This window comes from Telmatherina bonti (genome assembly GCF_933228915.1).
Source record: "Telmatherina bonti genome assembly, chromosome: 14".
Classification (NCBI taxonomy): Eukaryota; Metazoa; Chordata; class Actinopteri; order Atheriniformes; family Telmatherinidae; genus Telmatherina; species Telmatherina bonti.
Genome location: NC_136612.1, coordinates 18,939,214 through 18,961,552, shown reverse-complemented (window position 1 = coordinate 18,961,552; position 22,339 = coordinate 18,939,214). Strand labels below are relative to the sequence as shown.

At 37.4% G+C, this 22,339-nt stretch overlaps 2 protein-coding genes across 2 annotated transcripts; both read left to right on the top strand.

The window, feature by feature from the left end:
• The first annotated feature begins 164 nt into the window (after window positions 1-164).
• Window positions 165-16,656, top strand: xpo6 (exportin 6). Its single transcript, XM_079252861.1, has 24 exons — window positions 165-909; window positions 1,796-1,886; window positions 3,284-3,396; window positions 3,706-3,903; window positions 5,006-5,165; window positions 5,361-5,438; window positions 5,577-6,099; window positions 7,284-7,410; window positions 7,515-7,624; window positions 7,804-7,912; window positions 8,209-8,301; window positions 9,654-9,723; window positions 9,815-9,974; window positions 10,509-10,601; window positions 11,098-11,242; window positions 12,395-12,544; window positions 12,759-12,948; window positions 13,047-13,202; window positions 13,438-13,552; window positions 13,658-13,829; window positions 13,952-14,113; window positions 14,388-14,486; window positions 14,837-15,067; window positions 16,056-16,656. The coding sequence occupies exons 1-24, from the start codon at window positions 907-909 to the stop codon at window positions 16,155-16,157; spliced, it is 3,450 nt and encodes a 1,149-aa protein (XP_079108987.1). The 5' UTR covers window positions 165-906; the 3' UTR covers window positions 16,158-16,656.
• Window positions 16,657-18,562: 1,906 nt separating this feature from the next.
• Window positions 18,563-21,006, top strand: nme4 (NME/NM23 nucleoside diphosphate kinase 4; the record flags this gene model as incomplete). The annotated part of the gene is made up of 5 exons (XM_079253038.1): window positions 18,563-18,695; window positions 20,169-20,305; window positions 20,405-20,506; window positions 20,655-20,767; window positions 20,886-21,006. The coding sequence occupies 5 exons, from the start codon at window positions 18,563-18,565 to the stop codon at window positions 21,004-21,006; spliced, it is 606 nt and encodes a 201-aa protein (XP_079109164.1).
• Window positions 21,007-22,339: the final 1,333 nt, after the last annotated feature.

Here is a 22,339-nt window from a genome sequence, read left to right as displayed (position 1 = left end):
AAGTAAATGTTTCTCGCATTTAAATGTGATCTTCAGTCTGTGTCCAGTATTTGTGTAAAATGCTGTACTTTGAAAGGTATTCGGAGACTGTGCCTGTACTGTCCCAACTTGACACAGGCTGACTGCGCTGGTTGAGTCAAAAGAGGAAGTTGCGGAGCAGACCCTAAACTGCAGCTAGCTTGAGCCGCCCTGAGCTCTGAAAGGGAACCAGAAACAAGCGCGTATTGTATCACTTAGCGTTATTACAAATTTATAAGATATATAACCTACAAACGCACATTCACCCGCTTTTAAATTAGAAACGGTACTGACGACATGTCGTGACCAGCAGACGCAGAAGCATGCCTAAGGTTGTCATGTTGCTAACGAGAATTATGTCTTCCTCCTGCTAGAAAAGCTAGCAGGTTAGCCATCCGCTGAAACAACGTTAGCAACTGGGTAATTTATCGTCGAAATGGCTGACACTAAACGCTGGGTAATGCTCAACATTTAACCAGTGCTGGAGAAGTCTGTGTTGGGTCAACTTTGAACGTATACGTGACTACATAGTCAACATAACGGGAAATGTATTTGGTCGTAAATGACAGTGCAGCTAACATATTAGTTTGAGATGACTGATCCAACGCTGAGCCTATTTATTTAGTAATCGATGACGCCTTTTATTTGACTAAGATATAATTAATGGTTTCAGTGTCATTTCGTATTCAGGTACAACAGTCTGCACACATTGCATCGAGCTAATTTTGTCGAGCAAACCATGAAGAAAACCCTTTGCGGTTACGTTAGCCAGCAGCCTCTTAGCTAACGCTAGCTGCAGATTTTACTAGCAGGATAACTAATGTTGGCTTCTTACGGTAATTAATCAGCGACTAACTAAACTGAAGACAGCTCTTCAGACAACTGAATATGGTAGGTACAAACCCAATGTCTACTATTAACCTGTTTTATTGTCTAATCAACTTGCTAATACTTGACTATTTCATTTTTGTTTTAATATAAAGGCCTGCATAACATTCTTTATGTAAAGCTGTGTGTCTGGATGTGCTGTGAATCTCCATATCTCTTATGTTATCTAACGGTTTAAGGCAAGGTATTTTACGGGATGTGACAGGTTGTTGAGCCTTTTCGTAGTACAAGACGCCCATCTTACAAAACCGAATATTTGCTTTTGTAGTGCTGAGTCTTGGCAAGTTGTGGCTTATTTAAGGAATTCAGACCTGCCTACCACAGGTACTGGTCTTCAAAGTCTCACTCTGCTGATATTTAGTTTTTGCAAGGCAAGGCCCTGCTTCCTCAACGTGAAAATGTCTGATCGTAGCTTTGAATTGTATTTCCTTGAAACTGTGCACAAAAAAAAAAAAAAAAACGCCCACACAACTGGTGCCATTTGTGTCACAGTAGACAATGACACCATAAAATGTACAGGTATGGGCATGTGAAGGTAGGCTTGTTTACAATTCCCTGAATGAATCTGGTGAGCCAGGTGATATGTGTGCCTGACCTGCAGACAACAAATTGTCCTGATTATCAAACAAGTCTTCAGGAAATTGACATAACAGCACAGTTATAAAACATCATGTTAATGCATGGAGTTCTTTACTATTAAGACGAAATTTAGTTCATGTGTTGGATAGAGGCACTTGTTCTGCAGTGAGGCATTTATTCTGACAGACTTAATCTTTTTACTTGGTGTTTTTGTAAAGTAAACAGATATTCAGTATTTATTGTTTTAAGTTTAGAAATTTACCAAGTTGTCCGATTATTCTGTTTGCGCTTATCTCTGTTATCTTTTTAGGCTTCAGAGGAGGCATCACTACGAGCATTAGAGAACCTGATGACGGAGTTCTTTCACAGCTGCACAACAAATGAGCGGAAAAGGGAAATAGGTAAGTTTGACTCCTTTTTTTTTTTCTTATTTATTTGTAAGCATAATTAAGCATTTGAGGCAAATTGATCATGCCATTATCTCCAGACATGCTTCCTCCAGAGCAATATAAAGGGCTGGAATGTGAAATGTACCTCTCATCCCATTAAACTCATGGTTTCTCGCTTCTTTGTGGTTTAAATAAGTGGTAGGCAAATGATCATATGACAGTGTTTTGAGGTGGAATCACAATGTACGGTCTTGTACCACAGTTCTACCCCTAACGCTAGTTTTAGAAAGAAAAAAACCCAAAACATTTCATTATTCATTTTGCTCATGGCAGCATGAATACTCGATGGATACAAAAGTCAGTTACCAAATAAGTCTCAAATGAGGAGAAAGGAGACAATAACATGATTCCAGAAACTTGGTTGATGAATGCATACAGTAGCAACATCATTGTTTAAGCCACAGGATTCAGATCATGTGGAAAAAGTAGTGGCTTATAGCCTGGAAACTACAATAATAGTCTTAGTTTTAGAATGAAACATGAAAATAATTCCACTTAAGTGGCAACATTTAACATAAAACAACTCAAAGTGCTGTTTAAAGTTATTAACACTACTTTTTAAATGTGCAGTTATAATTAATAACTAATCCAAACACACAGTGACAACTTTAGCAAGAATAAAAATATGACAGTATTAAAAAAAAAAAAAGCAGTGCATCAGCTTGTTAACTCCCTTTGCTCCCCATGGCAAGTTTTTTCGGAAAATGATTTAGATCTCCATGACATAGTGTATCCAATGAGCATTCTGTTTGTCCTGCCAGCTAGCACATATTTATTTAGTAGGACAAGTTGACCAGCTGTGTTATTAAATGAATTTTAACAATGAAATCTGTAGGACTTTCACAGAAAAGAAATTTATACGTGGAATTAAGATCATCCACAACGAAAGACAACTGATTACCCATCACTGGTTCAAATTTAGGCCACCCAGACTACTGCATGTTGAGCCCTCCTCCACATTTCCTGTTGTAACTCTTTTGTAACTATTGAAAACAGAAAAAAAAACAACAAAGAAATAAAGCTTGCAGACCTTACACAGAAACATAATTTGGACCAAACCTCTCTGTCAGTGGTTGACATGCTCTTCCCTACGAAGAACTTCAAGTATTTAGTACACACCTGCCTCTTAAAACTTGTAAGTCTGTCTTTAAGAATGTACTGTGGACATTTTTTTTCCCCCCAGTAAAACCATCAATGTGACTTGTTTTGTAACCTAAATTTTCTTTTTTCGGCGTAGTCTTTATACACTTCCTGTGTGGCAGAGTATAACTTTCAGTTTGTCTGTAAGTGAAGTTCTTAAGTGTCAAGTACCTCTGACAGCAACCATGTTTGCTTCCTTTTTTCTGTAGAAGAGCTGCTGAATAACTTTGCACAGCAGACAGGAGCATGGCGCCACTGTTTGTTCTTCCTCTCCAATACTCGGAATGAATATGTAATGATGTACAGCCTCACAGTGTTTGAAGTAAGTTGTGTGGATGGGAGATTTAAGTTGCGTGTGTTTTGAAGAATAACATTCACTGAGCAAAGGATTTTTTTTATTTGTTCACTTTCTTGCTTTTTTTTTTCCCCACATAACACAGGAAGAGATTTGTAGTAATGTTAATGTGTTTCGTAGTCTTTTCTTGTGTTCATTTTATGTTGCCTTCTAATGCTAGCACATTTTATATTTTAAGAAGCATTTTTCCAGTAATTATTTAGAGAAATTACTAATTAGGCAGGTTGTTTACTATGGATAAAGATTTGTAAAGTGATTTTAACATTTTGCTTTCAGAACCTGGTGAATAAAATGTGGATTGGCGTAGCTTCACAAGACAAGATGGAGATTCGCAACTGTCTACCCAAACTCTTACTTGCTCAGCACAAATCAGTGCCCTACTTCATCCGCAACAAACTCTGCAAAGTCATCGTAGATATTGGTCGCCAGGACTGGCCCATGTTCTACCATGATTTTTTTACAAACACCCTTCAGGTAGGCACTGCTGCCATCATTTCTGCAAGCTTTGATCATCACAAACTGCCTGCATGATGTGTTAAATGCAAAACTGCATTTTGTATATACTGAGGTAGGGCTGACCAATGTGACCAAAATCTCATATCCCGATATAGCTCATTTTATATCCTCATAGCGAGATAAAATTGATTGCATATTTTTGTGTCATTTAGTCGTAGTCAGTTATTTGTCAGATGTGCTTGGCAACGGCAAGAGTGATCTCCTTTCATTGCGGAAACTTTGGCTGTATGTTGTTTCATGGGTAAAAGCCGATTGCAGAGTTTGCGTCTGGAGTTTATTATGAGTGCTTTTGCCGCCACACGACGCTGCTTTTGCGGCTTTTGCTTGTTGACTTTGTCCTGATTCTTGCGCAGGTGATAAAATATGTTAGTTGTGTTGGACTTCGTTGTTGGGACAGGGAGCTGGCATATTTTACAAACATCTGCTCCACGTTGGTCTTTTTATATCCAGACCACATCCAGACAGAAATTTCCCCTGTTAGAAACAAACTCAATGGTTTGGGTTGGCTAGTCATCTTTTTAGTGAATTACCCTGCTCTGAAACACATCTTCTACCGTCTTTCTCCATGTTTGTTTATGTATTGCAGTGTGCATGTTGTAAAGTGCATCTTAACATAAAATACTGCAGTAAAGCATTTAACCGTGGTGATAGAGCCTCATATGAAACGATAAATGTTTCCTATCAACCTGAGGTTATATATCGTCATATCGCCCAACCCTATCCTGAGGTTATGTTTGTCTAATCTTAAAATTTGTGTGATGATCTGACACATTTAAGTGTGACAAATTTGCAAAATAGTAAGAAATCAGGAAGGCAAATGGAGCAAATACTTTTTCACAGCACTGTAAATGCTCGGGGGCAAATAAATGCTACATGCACTCATTACTTTAATTGCCATCTTCCAGAAATTTGACTAAGACACCCAACAAAAAATCAAGAACCTTCTCACATTGCATCTCGGAAACATTTCAAGATAGGGCATGTGTTCACAAAGCTTAAGGTTAGTCTGCAAAATATTACAATCTTCCTGAGCTGTTGCTTGCCAACTCCTGCTCTGCAGCTGATCCAGACCCCGGCTCTTGCACCATTGGGATTGGTGATGTTGAAAACCACATCAGAGGAACTTGCATGTCCTCGAGAAGACCTCAGTGTTGCCAGGAAAGATGAGCTTCGCAAACTCCTGCTGGACCAGGTGCCGACTGTACTTGGATTGTTGACGGGTGAGTACTATCTCCAAAACCTTTTAACAATCCAGTTTCCCAACTCAAGGCTAATGAGATTGAAGGTTTTATTTTTGAGCAGATTTAGTCTTTTATGAAGTAAAGTAAATGTATTAGCTTGAAGTGTTGGTTTGATGGAACACCATTAGCATATTTCAGTAAGTGGTTTCTTGATTCCTTGTTTTTTTTTTTTAGGTATTCTAGAGACCTACTGGGACAAGCATAGTGTTATAGCTTCGACGCCGCCTCCCTCACCCACATCAGGGGAGAGTGGTGAGTGTATTTATTCTTTTTTATTAAACTGCAAAAGACTGTTTTAGTGAACATTATAAAACAGATATTGTTCTAATTTAGTGTTTTTTCAAGGACTTCATATAGTAACCCCATCATTTTGTGTTCCTTATCTATCAGTGGAATTGCTGGGCAGTCTGTTTCAGGGCAGCCAATATTCAAAGCTGCTTTGTCAGCCCATGGCAGCACTGGACAATGACAGTCATCAGCTCTGTTGTCTTGTTTTGGAGTGTTTGGCTCACCTGTTCAGCTGGATCCCCCTGTCCACAAGTATTACACCCACCCTGCTGGCATCTATTTTCCATTTTGCACGTTTTGGTTGCGATCTACGGACAAAGACCAAGACGGGTTCCTTCATCTCCACCTCTTCTAATGGACAGCTTAATCCTGGGACAGCACTGCCAACATCAAATGGAGATGGGCGAAATGGACAGCAGAGTGAGAGTAATAAGGTGGATCGCGCTCGACTTGGTGTGCTTGCCATGACCTGTGTCAATGAGCTCGTGTCAAAGAACTGTGTGCCAATGGATTTTGAGGAGTATCTGCTGCGAATGTTCCAGCAGACCTTCTTTCTTCTGCAAAGGCTGACGCGAGAGAACAATGCTCATACAGTCAAGGGCCGCTTACAGGAACTTGATGAGAGGTATGGTTAAGACTATAAACTGACACTGTTGGTGTGTATTACAGTGTATGATGGTTTCGAAATGTATTGTTACTTTGTGAACTAATTATTTTTTACTTTAATCTCACTTCTGGTAGACTATTTGCTTTCATGACTGCTGTTCTCTACCCTGTCTGTGTTCTTGTGTACCACATTAACTACATTTAGATTTATTTGAATTGCATTTTTTTTTTTTTGTCTTTTCTGAGACTTATCTCATGCCACTATGGTCCAATAATGTTTTATATTTAATCATCTTGGTTATAATAAATAATAATTATTTTAACTGTAAATGTTACCAGGTGGCCGTTTATCTAGTTTTTATGTAAAACTGAGGTTTATAATGCCCAAAAATCTAAATTATTGATGGGTTTATGAAAATTACTTTTTATATTTATGTCAACACGCATGATATGTTCCTGCAATGGATTGGCAACCTACCCAGAGTGCACTCTGCCTCCCACCTGCTAATGGCAGAAATAGACTTCAGCTTACCTGCAATCGTTCATTAGAATAAGTGTTATAGGAAATGAATGAATGAGCATGGTGTGTTTATCATTATTCACCAAGCTCACCCGCAAGCTCCCTGTTATTTTCCAAAACAAAACTGAAAAAATGAAGCGTTTACATCTGGTGAAAGTTTAATCTCCACTGGCAGCTTATTTCACTTGTTTGCAGCATAACAGCTAAATGCCGCTTTTCCATGTTTAGTCTGGACTCTGGTCTGGACTAGTTGACCTGGGTCTTTGGATCAAAAACTCTGCTTGGTTTATATTCTCTGAACATATCACAGATGTGTTCTGGGCCTAAACCATTCTGGGATTTGTAAACAATCAGCAGGGTTTTAAAGCACGGAAAAAAACATTTGACTCTTTATAGAGACTTTCTTGATAGCCTGTTTGGCTGTCTCAGACATCAGTCACAGATCACTTAATGTCCTCCATGACACGCTTTACAAACTCACTGTAGTGCCCTTGTAGCTGGTCAGACATGTTATGTTTAGATATTATCTAAAATTAATTTACTGTTAGTTAATCTCACCAGACACTGCTTTTTTTAAGAGATGAAAATAATGACCAACCAACATAAACCTTCGAGGATGTGATTATATAAGGATGAATATGACAATCATTGTTTTATGCAAATGTTTTCTCTCTTATCTTCAGTTACCTGGAAAAGTTCACAGATTTTCTGCGCCTGTTTGTCAGTGTTCACTTGAGGAGGATTGAGTCAAGTCCTCAGTTCCCTATTGTAGAGTTTCTCGCCCTGCTTTTCAAGTACACCTTCAACCAGGTAAAAGCTGTTTTGTCAATCAGCCATTTGTTGAACCGGTAAACAGCAAAGTGTTGGTTTTATACAGTCATCGATTAAATTTGCTTTCCGTGAATTCTTTTCAGCCTAACCATGAGGGATACTTTGCCTGTTTGGACATTTGGAGTGTATTTTTGGATTTTCTAACAACCAAAATCAAAAGCAGACTTGCAGACAGAGAAAGTGTCCTTAATAGGTAAGTTGCTTTGATAACTTAAATGTTGTAAAACCCATTTGGTCCATGTTAATGGTTGCAATATAACCACATCCAGTATAATATGATAAATTAAACATAATATATATTCTTTACAATATTTGTTTTTTTGTGTTTTCTCTGAAATTGCTGCTGTTAAATTTTTTTATGTGATTTGACAGGTACAAAGATGCCTTAGTTCTTTTGTTAAGAGAAGTTCTGAATCGTGTACAGTTCAGATACAACCAGGCCCAGTTGGAAGAGCTGGATGACGAGACCCTGGATGATGATGTAAGAATATTTGAGATCAAACATGCTCATACAAAATTTTTAATTTATAGATTGGAATTGATTTGTGATCATGTTCTCATTTAATATTCCATTAAAAATCTAAACTAAACAGATAATCAATTTGTTTTAAATTATTTTAGAAATCTGATACAACAATGATTTATAGTTAAATTTAGTTCTTTGGGAAACCAAACTTACAAAATTAAAAAAAAATATATTGATTGCTTAAAATAATGCACACTATAGTAAAGAACTTGTATCTATTTATTAAAGTGTTCTCGTTTTTGTAACCACAGCAACAGACTGAGTGGCAAAGGTACCTACGTCAGAGTCTGGAGGTGGTTGCCAAGGTTATGGAGCTACTCCCATCACATGCATTTTCCACTCTGGTAAGATGTGTTTGCATTTTGAAGTGTTCATAATAATGTGTGACCACTTGTCAGTGACTGGCTGTCAGATATGTTTAAAAAAAAATGCAGCATCAGCTCACTTCACATATTATGACTGTTTTAATCACATATGCAAACTTATTCTGCAAGTTTTTTGTATTAAAATAAATTGCCAGCAATGTTTCATAATGATATAATCAATTAATTTGTCAAGTCACGAAAATATTTGTCTAATTACACACCAGTGGATAAAACTTAGACAAAGATTTATTTAAACTTTTAACTTTTGGATTTTTTAAAACTTATATTTCAGTCTTTGAGCTCACTACCTTGCACTCTTTTTAATCTCAGCTTAGCGTCATAGTTAATAAAAGACAGCTGCTTAATGCAAGCAGAAATAGGGCACCTTTTCCTTTAGTGTTCATACTCATATTCAAAGCTGTGACCACAATTTGATAACTCCTTGCCACATTTAAATAGTTTGTGACCAGGTTATGATATTCACTAATGCTCTGTTAACATGCAATACCGCAGTGTGTCATTTCTGCAACAATGTGACATCCAGTTTTATTCAGTTAGAGGCAAATTGTACATCAGAGTGTTAATCTGCTATACCATGATTTAGTGTTTTAAAGGTCTGACAACTCTCACAAGAGAGAGGTGTAAAATGTACAAACAATTTCACTGTGTTTATACATGTCTCATGGGATACAAAGCATATTGAATTATAGGTTTTATTAAAATCAACATCATAAATGCTTCTTTTTCCTCATAAAATTAAGCTTGAATTCTGTTGATCTGTCTTTCCTGTCCTCCCCACCCTAACCAGTCGAGGTAGATGGCTGCCCTCCCTGAGCCACATTCTGCTGAAGGCTTTGTCTTCCTGTTAAAAAGGAGTTTTCTTTTCCACTGTCGCTTCATGCCTGCTTAGGATGGGGGATCAAAGTCAAGATTTGATGCTATCAGTTGGTTTATATTTAGGCTGTTCATTATAAATTGGCTTGAATTGATGTTTCTGTAAATTTTCCTGAGACGACATTGTTGTGAAGATGTGCTATACAAATAAAGCTAAATTGAATTGAATAGAATTTTACGTTTAAAAGGAGCCTCTTTAGACCCATGTCCTCCAAAGAGATCGCCATCTAGGTAGCTGTTTTTATTTGGCCCTGAAGCTAAGATGCAGCATTCCACTCTACAGTATATTCATCCATGCTATCAACAGCAATTGAAAAAAAATCCTTTTTTTATATTATTCTCCAATTTCTCTGTATTTTATCATAGCCTGTTCAGGTACGTTTGATCTACTTCAGTGTAATGCAGCCTTATCTTATCTTGTGCTTTCTTTCTTTCAGTTTCCAATCCTGCAAGAAAATCTGGATGTGTACCTGGGTTTGCAGCAATTTATTGTCACCACTGGTTCAAGTAAGTCATGGAGAGAAAATCAGTAGTGGTAATTAAAAAAAAAAAGTAAATCTGAGAATCACTTCTCATGATGGGTTTATGTTTTTCCCAGGTCGGAGGCTGAACATCACAGCAGAGAATGACTGCCGTCGACTTCACTGCTCTCTCAGGGACCTCAGCTCACTGCTTCAGGCTGTAGGGCGTTTGGCTGAGCATTTTATAGGAGAGGTCTTTGCTGCACGTTTCACAGATGCATTGGCTGTAGTGGAGAGGTCAGTGCTGTGCCAGTCTGGATTCTGTTGACTAAGCTTCTAACAGTAAACACCTATCTTTGCATTTATATATAAATATACATATATATATATATAGATATAGATATATATCTATATATATATATATAGATAGATAGAGATATAGATAGAGATATAGATAGATAGATAGATATAGATATATAGATATAGATATATAGATATAGATATATATAGATATAGATATATAGATAGATATAGATATATATAGATAGATAGATAGATAGATATATAGATATAGATAGATAGATATATAGATATAGATAGATAGATATATAGATATAGATAGATATAGATATAGATGTATAGATAGATGTATAGATGTATAGATATATATAGATATATATAACATATGTATGTATGTTGCCATATTTATTACGCAAACAGTATATGTGGATTGATATTCACTTCTTATTGTGTATTTATGTGATGTAATATTTTATTAGTTAGTGGTATTTATTGAATATGTGCAATATAATGAACTGTTTGTTTATCAAGGCTGGTTGAAATAACTTGCTACGGCTCGCAGACAAGCCTTTATGACTTGGAGACAGCCGTGCCTTCTGTGCTCAAGCCTGACCTCATTGACGTGTGAGTATCACATGTTGTAAGAAAACATCCAAAAACAACACTTAATATGTGAAAGAAGAGCGCTCTTTCATTTTGAAACACTGTTACCAAAAAAAAATGGATGGAAGTGTGTCGCAATGTTAATGTGAGTTTAAATATGTTAGTGCTTGAATATTGCAACCAGTTCACATGTTGTTGATGTGGTTACTTCCTGTTCAGAGCAACTTCTTGTTTTGCATAGAGACATCACAGAATTGTTTTATTTCTGAGACTAACTGCACAGAAATCCACATTGTTGTTCCCTGCACACACTGACACAGTAATACTTGTATGTTGTATCAGGTCTTAAAAGGTTAAATATTGAGGTTCAGTGTTAATCAGGAATGTTTATGGAAATGCTTAAATCCATGAAAACATTAAAACTTCACTACAAACAATTGCTACGTGTCAGCAAACTGGATCTTTTGTATGAAGAAGCATGTTTTAACTGTATGTTTGTGTGTTGTCTATGTTCCAGACATGCACAGGCCTTGGCTGCTCTACAGGCCTATTCACACTGGCTTGCACAGTGCTACAGTGAAGTCCACGGTCAAAACCAAAGGCAGTTCATCAATCTCATCACCTCAGCTGTCAATGCTAGCAGCCCACTTATCACAACTAAGGTAGCTTGTCTCATACTTGTTTTTTTTCTTGCTGCTGCTGTGACAAAATGCGTTAGTCTTCATATCTATTAGCATCATTCAGCCTCACGTTTGTTAGCACAGTATCAGAATAGCCCTGAGAAAATTTCTCCCAATTTAAAACACTGGCTTGAAAATAGATATAAGGATCTTGATCTGTTTCATTTTGGTGGTTGTGACAAAAATCCAAGAATGTTACTACTGTAAAACTTCACACAAGTATCCAACAGGATAACGTGATGGTGATTAAATTTTATATTTAAATGTAATCTAATTATACAATTAGTTGTATAATTAGATTGATTTTTCCATCAATTTCAGGAAAACTAGAATCATTCTGTTTGTTGTGACAATACAATTAAAAAAAAATGTCACAGGCGAATTTTCATATTGTATCCAACACATTGTGGTAGTTATTGGTGCAATGTGTAACAAAGTCAAAGGTCAGTGACAGACAAATATATATCAGTAAAAACTATGTTTCTAATGGTACCAATACTGTCACTAAAACTGTTTTTATTTGCTTACAATGAGCCATTTATGTGTACTTATTGTGGGTCCACATGGAAGCTGCCATCATAGTACCGCTGTTTTTACTATGATATCTGAATGGATAAACAACTCGGTGGAAAAAGTACGAATTTTCTGAGCTTTAAAACTGCTGTACTGGCTTTGTCGGGTAGCTGCTGGTGTAACGTTTTGGATAAGTGATCTCTTATAAGTTACATAGGATAAGACCGTATGAATTAAGAACTTATGGTGCTTTCATTGCTACATCTGAGTCCACAGAATCCACTCACAGATGAAAACATGTTTATATCTGAGAGAAATTTGGCAACTGGCAGCCACTGTCCATTCACAGCAGTGCTCTGCATATGAACAACTTTCTAAGCCCGTATTTACTAAAAGATGTCAGAAATTCTTACAAACTTTACCTTGCTTGATTGGTACATTTATAAGTGCAGTTTCAGATCTTGTAAAAAAAAAACAAACAAACAAAAAAACAGATTAATTAGCTGTTGTAAGTCTGCGTTACTGACATTACTACTTTTTATTTGGTAACATTATGACACAAAGTTAAAATCATTCTGCAGTTTCTTTTCATTTACACTTGAACTCCATATTAATCTCCAGGTACCAGAAAAGTTGCTGCTGTCGTCTTGCCATCTGATGGTCTCCATAACCTCCACAGTGAGGCCGGTGTTCCTGGTCTCTTTGCCAGCTGTTCAGAACATCTTTAACCTGATTACGACAGAGAATCAGACCCACAGACTTCCCCAAGAAGTAATGATTTTATTTGATATTTTTGTAATTACTGATATTTATAGAGATGCAAAGTTTTTCTCAGCATTTCAGTCCAGTTCTTATTTGTTTCTAAGATGGATGTTTCTCTGTGTCAACTAAATTTTAGATATGTTGTTTTGGTTTTTATACTTAAGAAGAATCTAAAGATTAATAAAATTTGTTAAAATGATTATTGTCTTTGTATTTCATACAGGCTCATATGCTGGTGTGTCGAGCTTTATCCAACATGCTCTTACTCCCATGGCCAAACCTACCAGAGAGTGAACAGCAATGGCAAACACGCTCCAGCAGTCACGCCAGCCTTCTGGCAGCGCTCACCAGACAATATCGTATTTTAAGAGGGACAGTAAGCATCACTCCACGGCAGCCTGGTCTGGATAATGGTCAGTGTTTTTGTTTTAATTTCTGTTTTGTAATTATTCTCACAACCACTTTCACTCCGTGTTTTTTAATGATTGACCCAACATCTTTCCCCCTTTAGTGAAAGCAGTGATCCAACAGACTCTGCCTGTGCTGCGAGACATTGTGGACAGCATCTCGAGCGAATCCACCAAATCCCGACAGATTTGTTACCAGAGTCTTCAGGAGTCAGTCCAAGTCTCTCTAAGTCTTTTCCCAGTGTTTATTCAGCAGCCAGGTCAGTTTTCCATCCAATACCTCCTCCAGCATCTAGAGTTTAATTTGAAATTATGTGTGGTGATCCTTCATTTATTTGCATTTTGTCAACCATTAGTCCTATTGTGGAGGATTTAACTATGGACCTTTATTTTATTTTTTATTTTTGCAATTAATAAAAGAAATAAAAAGGTACAGACTTTGAAGTTGGATAAGTGCTAAGACCAGCTTTATGTATCATCACTTTTCTTTGCCAGATGTTACTGATGAGATGCTGGCATTCTTCTTGACACTGTTTCAAGCATTGCGAGTCCAGATGGGTGTTGCATTCACCGGCCAAATTATCCACACTTTTCTCAGCATGTTCACCAGGTGTGAAGGAAAAACAAACACGAATATAATTAGTTGTAGCCACAGCAGTATTATATTACTTCTTGAAAGAGCATGTTAAGTAATCTACTCTCACTTATGCTTCAGGGAACAGCTGGCAGCCAGTATTTTGCAAGAGGGTAGTGCCGGCTGCAGAGTAGTGCAGAAGTTCCTAAAAATCCTGCAGGTGGTGGTGCAAGAACCTGGTCAAGCTTTCAAGCCCTTCTTGCCCAGCATCCTCTCTCTGTGCATGGAGCAGGTCTACCCAGTTGTAGCAGAGGTGTGTTCATGTTTGTTGAATTGAATCACCCACAATTATCTAAGATTAGCACATGGGTTTGTGTTAGTCATTCATTATATTGCCTGGATAACAGTTAGTCACTGAACTTTTGTCCTTGATAGCGGTCCTCCCCGGATGTCAAGGCAGAGATGTTTGAGTTGTTATACCAAATACTTCACCAGAACTGGAGGTACTTCTTTAAAACTTCAGTTTTAACAAGTGTCCAAAGAGGAGCTGCTGAAGACACCATGGAAAATGAGGCCCAGTTCACAGCTGCAATGCAGGTGAGGTTTTTTGGGGGTTTTTTTCTTCACAAACATACAGTTCAGTTGGATTTATCTCTTTCTTTGAGATTGTTTTTCAATAAATTAAAGTGTAACAGCCATAAAGCTTTGACTGCAAAACATATGGTGCATACATTTAATTTTACATGTTCTGAGAATCGGCAGTCATCTCATGACAGAAGAACAATTGTTGTTCGAAATAACAACAAATATCTTGAGTCATTGTTCAAGCAAACTCTTCTTTACTGATGGGTGTGTTTAAAAATGTTGACAGGCCTTTGGACAGTCATTCCTGCAGCCTGATATCCACATCTTCAAGCAAAATCTCTCTTATTTGGAGTCACTCAACAGCAAACACAAGTTGTATCACAGAGTAAGTTCAGCATTTAAGTTTCTTTATCAATATCTTTTGACATAGATGTTTATTAACATGTATCATTTAACTCCTCACATGTTGGAAGATTCTTGGCAATAATAAGCTTATTATTGCACACTGATCCTATAACAAAATGTCCTCTGAATCATATATCCTGTCATTTGATCATTCAGATATTTTACACACACATAGTAACATCATTTGTTCTCGTCCATTTAATCTACAGGAAATATCTTTATCCTAATTCTAAATGCATAAATGTGTCATTCTAACATTATGAGATGTAGAAAGGCTTTAATATACCAGTGCTGACTTCATTGTGATTATTTTATTTTATTCTGCAACAGAAGCTTTTCCGGACCTCGATGCTCTTCCACTTCATCAATGTGCTGCTGCAGGTCCTTCTGCACAAAAGTCACGACCTTCTTCAGGAAGAAATTACCCTGGCCATTTACAACATGGCCTCTGTTGACTTTGATGCCTTTTATTCAGTTTTCATGCCGGAGTTCCTCAATGGTTGTCAAGGTGTGGACACCAGCCAAAGAGCTGTTCTTGCACGCAACTTCAAGCTTGAGCAGGTAAGGGCTTACTTAAATTGCTCTTTAGACTTAAGATATTATCCACTTAATGGATAATTATGAGAGTGAATTACCTGTTAGTTATGAACATGACTGTCTTGATTTTTTTTTTTTTAAGTTATTTCTTTATTGTTCTATTCTGTAACCTTCACAAATCAAGTTCTGTTACACCTTTTTTTTTTTTTATTTTAGCAGTGGTAAAAAATTGAGTTTGTAGTAAACAATGCAAGTTATATCGTCCTGTTTCTACTTGTATTCTCTCTTGTGTTTTCTGTTGCCTGATGCTACCATTCCTCAGGAATGTTCATGTTCATATTTTGCACATTGGACGCCCTCATGGGTCTCTTGGTTTTCTTGAATTGTTTGCAGTTGTAGAGGAACTTCTTTGTTTCCTTAGGTTTCACAGCTACAAGGAGTTTGGATCCCTCCGAACAGGGGTGTCTAGCTCCGGCACTCAAGGGCCTCAATCCTGCAGGTTTTCCATGTATCCATGCTCCAACACACAAGAATCAAATGAATCATTACATTGTACAGAACTTCATTGGTTGTGGGATCCATTTAGTGGAAGCCAGGTGTGTTGGAACATGGATACATAGAAAACTTGCAGGACAAGGACTGACTTTGGGAACACCTTCTTAAGAACAATACTACCAAATGTGGCATCATTGGTTTACTGTTACCTCATAGCTGTGTAGACCTTCAGAGCAGCTTTTACCAACCTATTGAAGCAGATTAGCATATAATGATGGTTACACACCACTCAGGCAAGGTTCAACTTTAGCACATGCTGATCCACCCTCACGGTTTCTAGTGACACAATCAAACCCTGCCATTATTAATTTTCATTTTTAAATGATGAAGTAAACAATATCTGCCATTATAAGGCTTGTTTAATGTCTGTCGTGGTTTCTTATTTGTCTCTGCTATTGCATTTATAACAGTGTCCCATCCTTTGTAAATGAAGTAATTCTCCCTCCTCTTTGTCCAGGATTTGCCTTCGTTCACTCAAAGCGTGCAGCGGCTGGTGAATGACCTTCGCTACTACAGACTGTGCAATAGTAGCTTGCCCACTGGCACCATCAAGCTATAGTACAGTGACTGCTTGAACCACTCTACACGTCAATGATCTTCAAGGACTGCTTGTGCTGACCACTTTTCCCAACACTCCTCCAGTTCAGCTTTACTCTGCTTATTCAAAGTACGCAGAAGAAACAACATGTGTTGGTTGAGTATTTGGAGGTTGAGGATGCTGCTGATGATTTTCTTTAATTTCTACTGTAAAAGGCTGGCACAGTGTTATAATAAATTTTTATTTTTTAAGTAGTGTCCATCTAAAGTATCGCCAATGATAATTAGGTGTGAAATAATTACCTGGTCTGCAGTTGGCATCTGCCCAGACCTGGAGCAGTCTGAGCCAGGCCTTCTCTCCCACACCGCTGCAACACAGCTGGGCTGGGACTGAGCACTTTCAACTCATTTTGAGTTTTTTAAATGTCTGCTTTTATCATTTTTGCCTTTTTCATCTCCAAAGGAGACAGATTCTCAACTTAAGATCTTTCATATCATTCCATTCTGAAAAAAAGAGAATACCTGCTTAATTAATAAAGTGCTTTTTGTAGTAAAACTCACATTTTGGTTTGTTGTTATTTTGATTGGTCTACCAATTCACTTTCTATACCCTCTTAATTTGTTTGTATGTTAACTTGAGGCTGGAGGATATCCTATCGGTTTCATGGTGAGAGGCATGAGAGGCAGGGTACACCCTTGACAGGTCACCAGCACACTTGTATTTTGACTTGTATCAAATGTCATTGTTTCTTTTTAAAAAATATTGGTTTTACTTGCAGGTTCAAGACTTCTATTCTTAATAGCACATCTCATAGCTAAAGCCATAGTGAAGTCTTTACTAAGGACTATACTGAGTAGCAGTGCTGGAGTTCTTTAACAGGCACATTATGGGATTGAAATCCAAGAAAATGGCAGGAACCATTAACATGGCAATAATAAGGAACCAGTTTTACTCATTTATTGCCAATTAGGTGAAATAAGTTCCTAAATATTACTATTAATATGCAAATATGATGCAAATAAAGGTTGCATCATATTTAAATGACTGCAAAGATGTCTGCTTTAAATAAATCACAGTAAGTACATGTTTTTAAGTGTTTAAACCTCTTAACAGATTTCTTGGCTGCTATCTGAACAACAAAGACATTGCTGTGGATGTCAGAACACAAGCAGAGACTAGAAAGAAACCGGAATAAAAACAAGGACTTGCGACCCTTCCACAGTTTGATCAGTGTCCATGTCATGTAGAAGAAATAATACAGGAAATTTCAACCTTTTTAAGCACCAAAGACCAATCGTTAACTTGTGAGTTTTCAGTTTTTTGTTTGTTTTAAAGTTAAGCTTAACCACTGTGGGGGACTGATCTTACACTAACCCACGATCTGATTTATAAAACCACATAGAGCATTTATCACAACACTTCAAAGCAAGTTTTTTTTTTTGTTTTTTTTTAAACTTTTATTTTTTATCAATGATTTGCTCTGATGTGTTTGCTTGGTTTTGTTTTACTTCAAAAATAGAGGTACCAGCTTGTACCTAAAAAGGTACAAATGCTTGTCGCTGGGGGTGTACTCTTTTGAGAGACATTTCTGTACCCTTCAGTTCTGGTCTATTTTTGTACCTTATCAAGTTCAACCTCACCTTTTCAAGTTATGTTTTTTATGTTTTCCACAGCATTAGGCCTGGTCCATGCCACTTAGCAATATTATCTTATCTTTAATCTAGAAATAATCTTCAAAAACTCAAAATACTGACCAGATATACACTTAGTTTGCAGCATCTGACCTTCATTGTCTGGTGTAGTAAATGACTGTTTACTAGTACTACTGTCATCACTTAACTCTGCTCTAGTTTGTAACATTACAGCCATTAACATTACATTTTTCAATGCTGCAGGTACCCTTATGGTCGAAATGGTACAAATTTGTACTTTATGTCACTTTGAACCCTTTTTCGTACTCTGAAGGTGTGCTTCTGGTCTCTTAAAGACCAGTATTGTACTTTTGAGAGAACATTTCTTTAAAATGTACCTATAGGTACAGTAATGTCCTTATCTTGTACCTCTATTTTTGAGAGTGTATGCTGGTTTCTGTTGAGGCAGAATCAATTAATTTAATCACCAGAGCACTCTGAGAAACTGGTGTCAGACAGAAAATTGGCGTAAAGCCTGAGGAGACATCGATACCCATGTGCTTTGCGCGTGGAACATCTGACAGGATCTGCTTGTGGAATTTAAAAGAAAAAATGTGAAAATGACTTTTTTTTCTTTCTTTTTTTTTTATTATTTAAAATCAGAACAGGATTGGCAACAGTGGAGTTAAATGTTTGAGGTTGAGTGACACTGAGGGCAGATGGAAGGGGGCATGACTCGTGAGTTTTTGAGGAGGATTGACTTCACTCCAAAGGAGCGCACGTGAAAACACGGTCATGTTGCAGCGACGATTGTTTCACAAAATTGTCCAACAGTTTTACCTGGGACATCCAGAAACCTCTCGGCTATCACGGTTTCCCCCTTCGCTGCAACTTGGACTCAGATCCGCGTGTCACAGAAGCAAAACAAGTAAGTGATTTGGTTTTTACAACTGGAAGTGAGATTATGGATTATAATTCATTTGTTTTAGTCTGTGGCGCGTTGTTCCTTTAAAAAGGGACACATCAGATGGGACTTTCAGTGGGCTTGAGAGAATAACATAAGTTTGTCTTGAACGTGTAATAATGACCAATAAGGTCATTTGAAAAGAAATGTAAATATAGCCTTCTTGACATAAAAAGATAAAACCAGGTTCATGACAATGAATAGTAACGATAAGAAAATGGGATGTTCCAAACTCATGGTGTATTTGGAAACAAATTGGAAGTCATGGACAAAAATGAGGTTAAAAGCCCAAGTTGATGGCGATGATGTGCGTAAAAGTGAAAGCTGAATAAGTTTATCCAAAACTTTATCTCAATGGCAAGCTTCCAAACAATACACATCCATAACTTTAAGGACAAGCCAGCAGGCTGAATTCTTTTCGTCACGTGTGTACTTAATTGATCGCATGCAGTTTTTCATGAGCTCGTGCGTGATGTTACAACTGGTAATATGGAGCGGCGCTGCTTCTGACTGCTATAACCCTGTTTCCAGAAAAGTTGGAATCTATGTAAAAATGCAGATACAATAAAAACAGAGTGCACTTATTTGTGTGGAAGGCTAAGCAAGCCAAAAGCGCATCAATTTAAGAATAAATTTAGTCCAAAAGGGAATGTGGGGATTAATCATTTAAAGTGCATCAAATTCTTCAAAATTTTAAAGAATTCAGATCATCCATATGAGAGGCAAAGAAGTGAATGGTCAGGACCTAAATTTAGCCACACTTGGGAACAAATTAAAAAATAATGCAACTTCAAAAGAAAAAAGGAAAAAAAAGGAAGATTTAGAATATTCTCCAATATGCTAATTTAAAATGGACTATTGCAACATGAGAAACTCTCCCATGGTCTTCTGAAAATTTGAGATTCTTTTTAGAAACCATAGACAACATCCTCCAGTTCAAAGTGCAAAGGGAACATCTAGTTTGTTCTTTGCACAAAGTTCAAAGTATCTGAAATGGTATTGAGTGCATAAATGCAAATTGCATGAGTACTGCACATCTGGGAAGGCACCGTTAATGCTGAATAATATGTACAGGTTTTGGAGCAACATCTACTGCTATACAGACATTATGTTTCAGGAAATACATAGTTTATTTTTAACAAGTAAATGTAAAAAAAAACAAAAAAAACAAAACACATTATGGGTGCATTTTAACAGCACTGATCTAAAGCATTCGGCTCATTGTATTATGGAAAATATGACAAAAGAGGTCAGGCAATGGATTCTAATTAGTAATTTTATCTCATGTGAACACCTCTCCATGAGTATTTCTTTGATTTCACTATAGGACTGTTGGATCATTATTTGTCATGATGTCCTCAGGCTATCCCTCACAGCATGTGTGTTTTTAGAAAAACTCAGATTTAACATTAACATTGCTGCTGTTCTGTCTTGCAGCATCAGCTTTTCCAGATGTGCGGGAGAGGACTCTCATAGCTGTCAAGCCAGACGGAGTTCAGCGTCGTCTTGTTGGACAAATCATTCAGCGGTTTGAGCAACGGGGTTTCAAACTGGTCGGTCTGAGGATGTTGCAGGTAAATGACATCAAAATAAATGTGTCTGGGGATGTTAATATTATATGCAAGCTCTCGGTTTCATGCTTAACTGTGGTTGTGCGTGTTGTGGTTGTGAAGGCATCTGAAGATCTCCTCTCTGAGCACTATGGTGAACTGAGGACAAAGTCTTTCTATCACAGCCTGGTGCGCTATATGACCTCAGGACCCATTGTTGTCATGGTGAGGTCTTTTTTTTTCTGCTTCTTTGTGGGTTACTTCTTTTTTTTTTTGTTTTGTTTTGTTTTGCTTTTTATTTCTGCTTCTTTTGTGTGCCTTTCCATAATGTTGGTTGATCTTAGCACATCCCGTGTGTCATATCTTTGTTTAGGTATGGGAAGGCCACAATGTTGTCCAGACATCCCGATCAATGGTGGGACACACCAATCCAGCCGAGGCCATGGCAGGCACCGTCAGAGGAGATTTCAGCATTCATGTCAGCAGGTAACCTGGTAGCTTGTGATCTCATCACACATTTTGCAAGTTTTATGAATAAACAAAACCTTTATGAGACAGTTTGTGTCATAGAGATAAAGTAATCATGAATGTTGACCATTTAAAGGAATGTGGTCCATGCAAGTGACTCAGTGGAAGGGGCTCAAAGAGAGATCCAGCTTTGGTTCCAAGCAAAAGATCTGCTGGACTGGGACTGCAATGACAAGTCCAGCACCAGTGAGAAGTGAAGATACTGCTGGGTGAAGGCGGTGAGAGTTGGTAACACTACCTCTTTTACTGCTGCTCAAAGGTTTGTCTCCTCTGATCACAAAGATTGATAGATATGAGCCATATTACTTTTTTTCATCAAAATAATTTACCTCAGAATGTGCACTTAATATCAAAAGTTATTTTTCAAGCAAAGGCCTGAACTACAAACACCTCACAGATCTGTTACTGATACACGCTTTTTAATTAATAATTAACTAACTGAAGTTAGAAGTTACTTAAAGGCAGTAGCTTCTAACTTAAAAGCATGCTGGGCTGAATATTCATTTAAAAAGCACACAAAACCTCATAAGAAAGAATGCAGCAGAACTCTTTTATTTTTTATTCTTATTTTTCTTTGATTGAGATGTTTTTGGGCTCACTGATAGACAGAAAAAAAAAACAGGCACCAGTATAGAAATCATTCAGGTGTGAGGACTGACAAAGCCATGAGTAACACAGATGCACATATTCCAGGGTTAACATTGTTTAACACGCCTGAGACTTAAAATGTGATGAAACATCTTCAAGCTGTTGCGTGAAGGTGTGAATTTGTGTACTTAGTTTGGAAATTACCTTGATGCAACAATGGGTATTATGCATATTATGTTATGATTAGGTTTAATTTAAGCTTGTTTTGTGACTTTGTTATGTAACCATGCCGTCCTCAAACATGGTGGTTGTAATGCTGCATTCAAGGTCAACTGGGAAATCAAAGAGTTTGACCGCAATCTTGCAAAAATAAAAAATAAAAAAATGTGCTGTATGAATCAGACTTTCTCTTTGGTAGTTCATTTTAAGTTTCCTTAAAATATGAGTTACCGAAATGTAATTGCTTCACTAACAGTGAAAACAAAGCTTTATTTATCTATCTTGTTGCCACAAATGATCTAATGCAGCGATGGGGAACTCTGGTCCTCAACGGCTGCGGTCCTGCAAGTGTTCAGAGTTTCCCTGCTGCAACACACATCAGACTGGATTAGCAGACTGGTGCAGAGCTTGACATTAAACTCTGCACTAGTCTGCTAATTAGTCATCGATGTGCATTAGGTGTGATGAGGCATGAAACTCCAAACACTTGCAGGACTGCAGAGCTTGAGGACCGGCGTTGCCCACCCCTGATCTAATGTGATATTTCTGACTTCCAGCTTCAAAACTACAGCCCTTCTTATCTATTATGTTTTGTCTGCCATTTTCCTTTATTCTCTAAAAGACATTCATAATTTTCTAATGTATTGTTTGGAAATAAAGTGATGTAATTGGAAACACAAATCTGCATCCCTCTGAGGAAATTAGCAGAGAGGATCAAGCCAT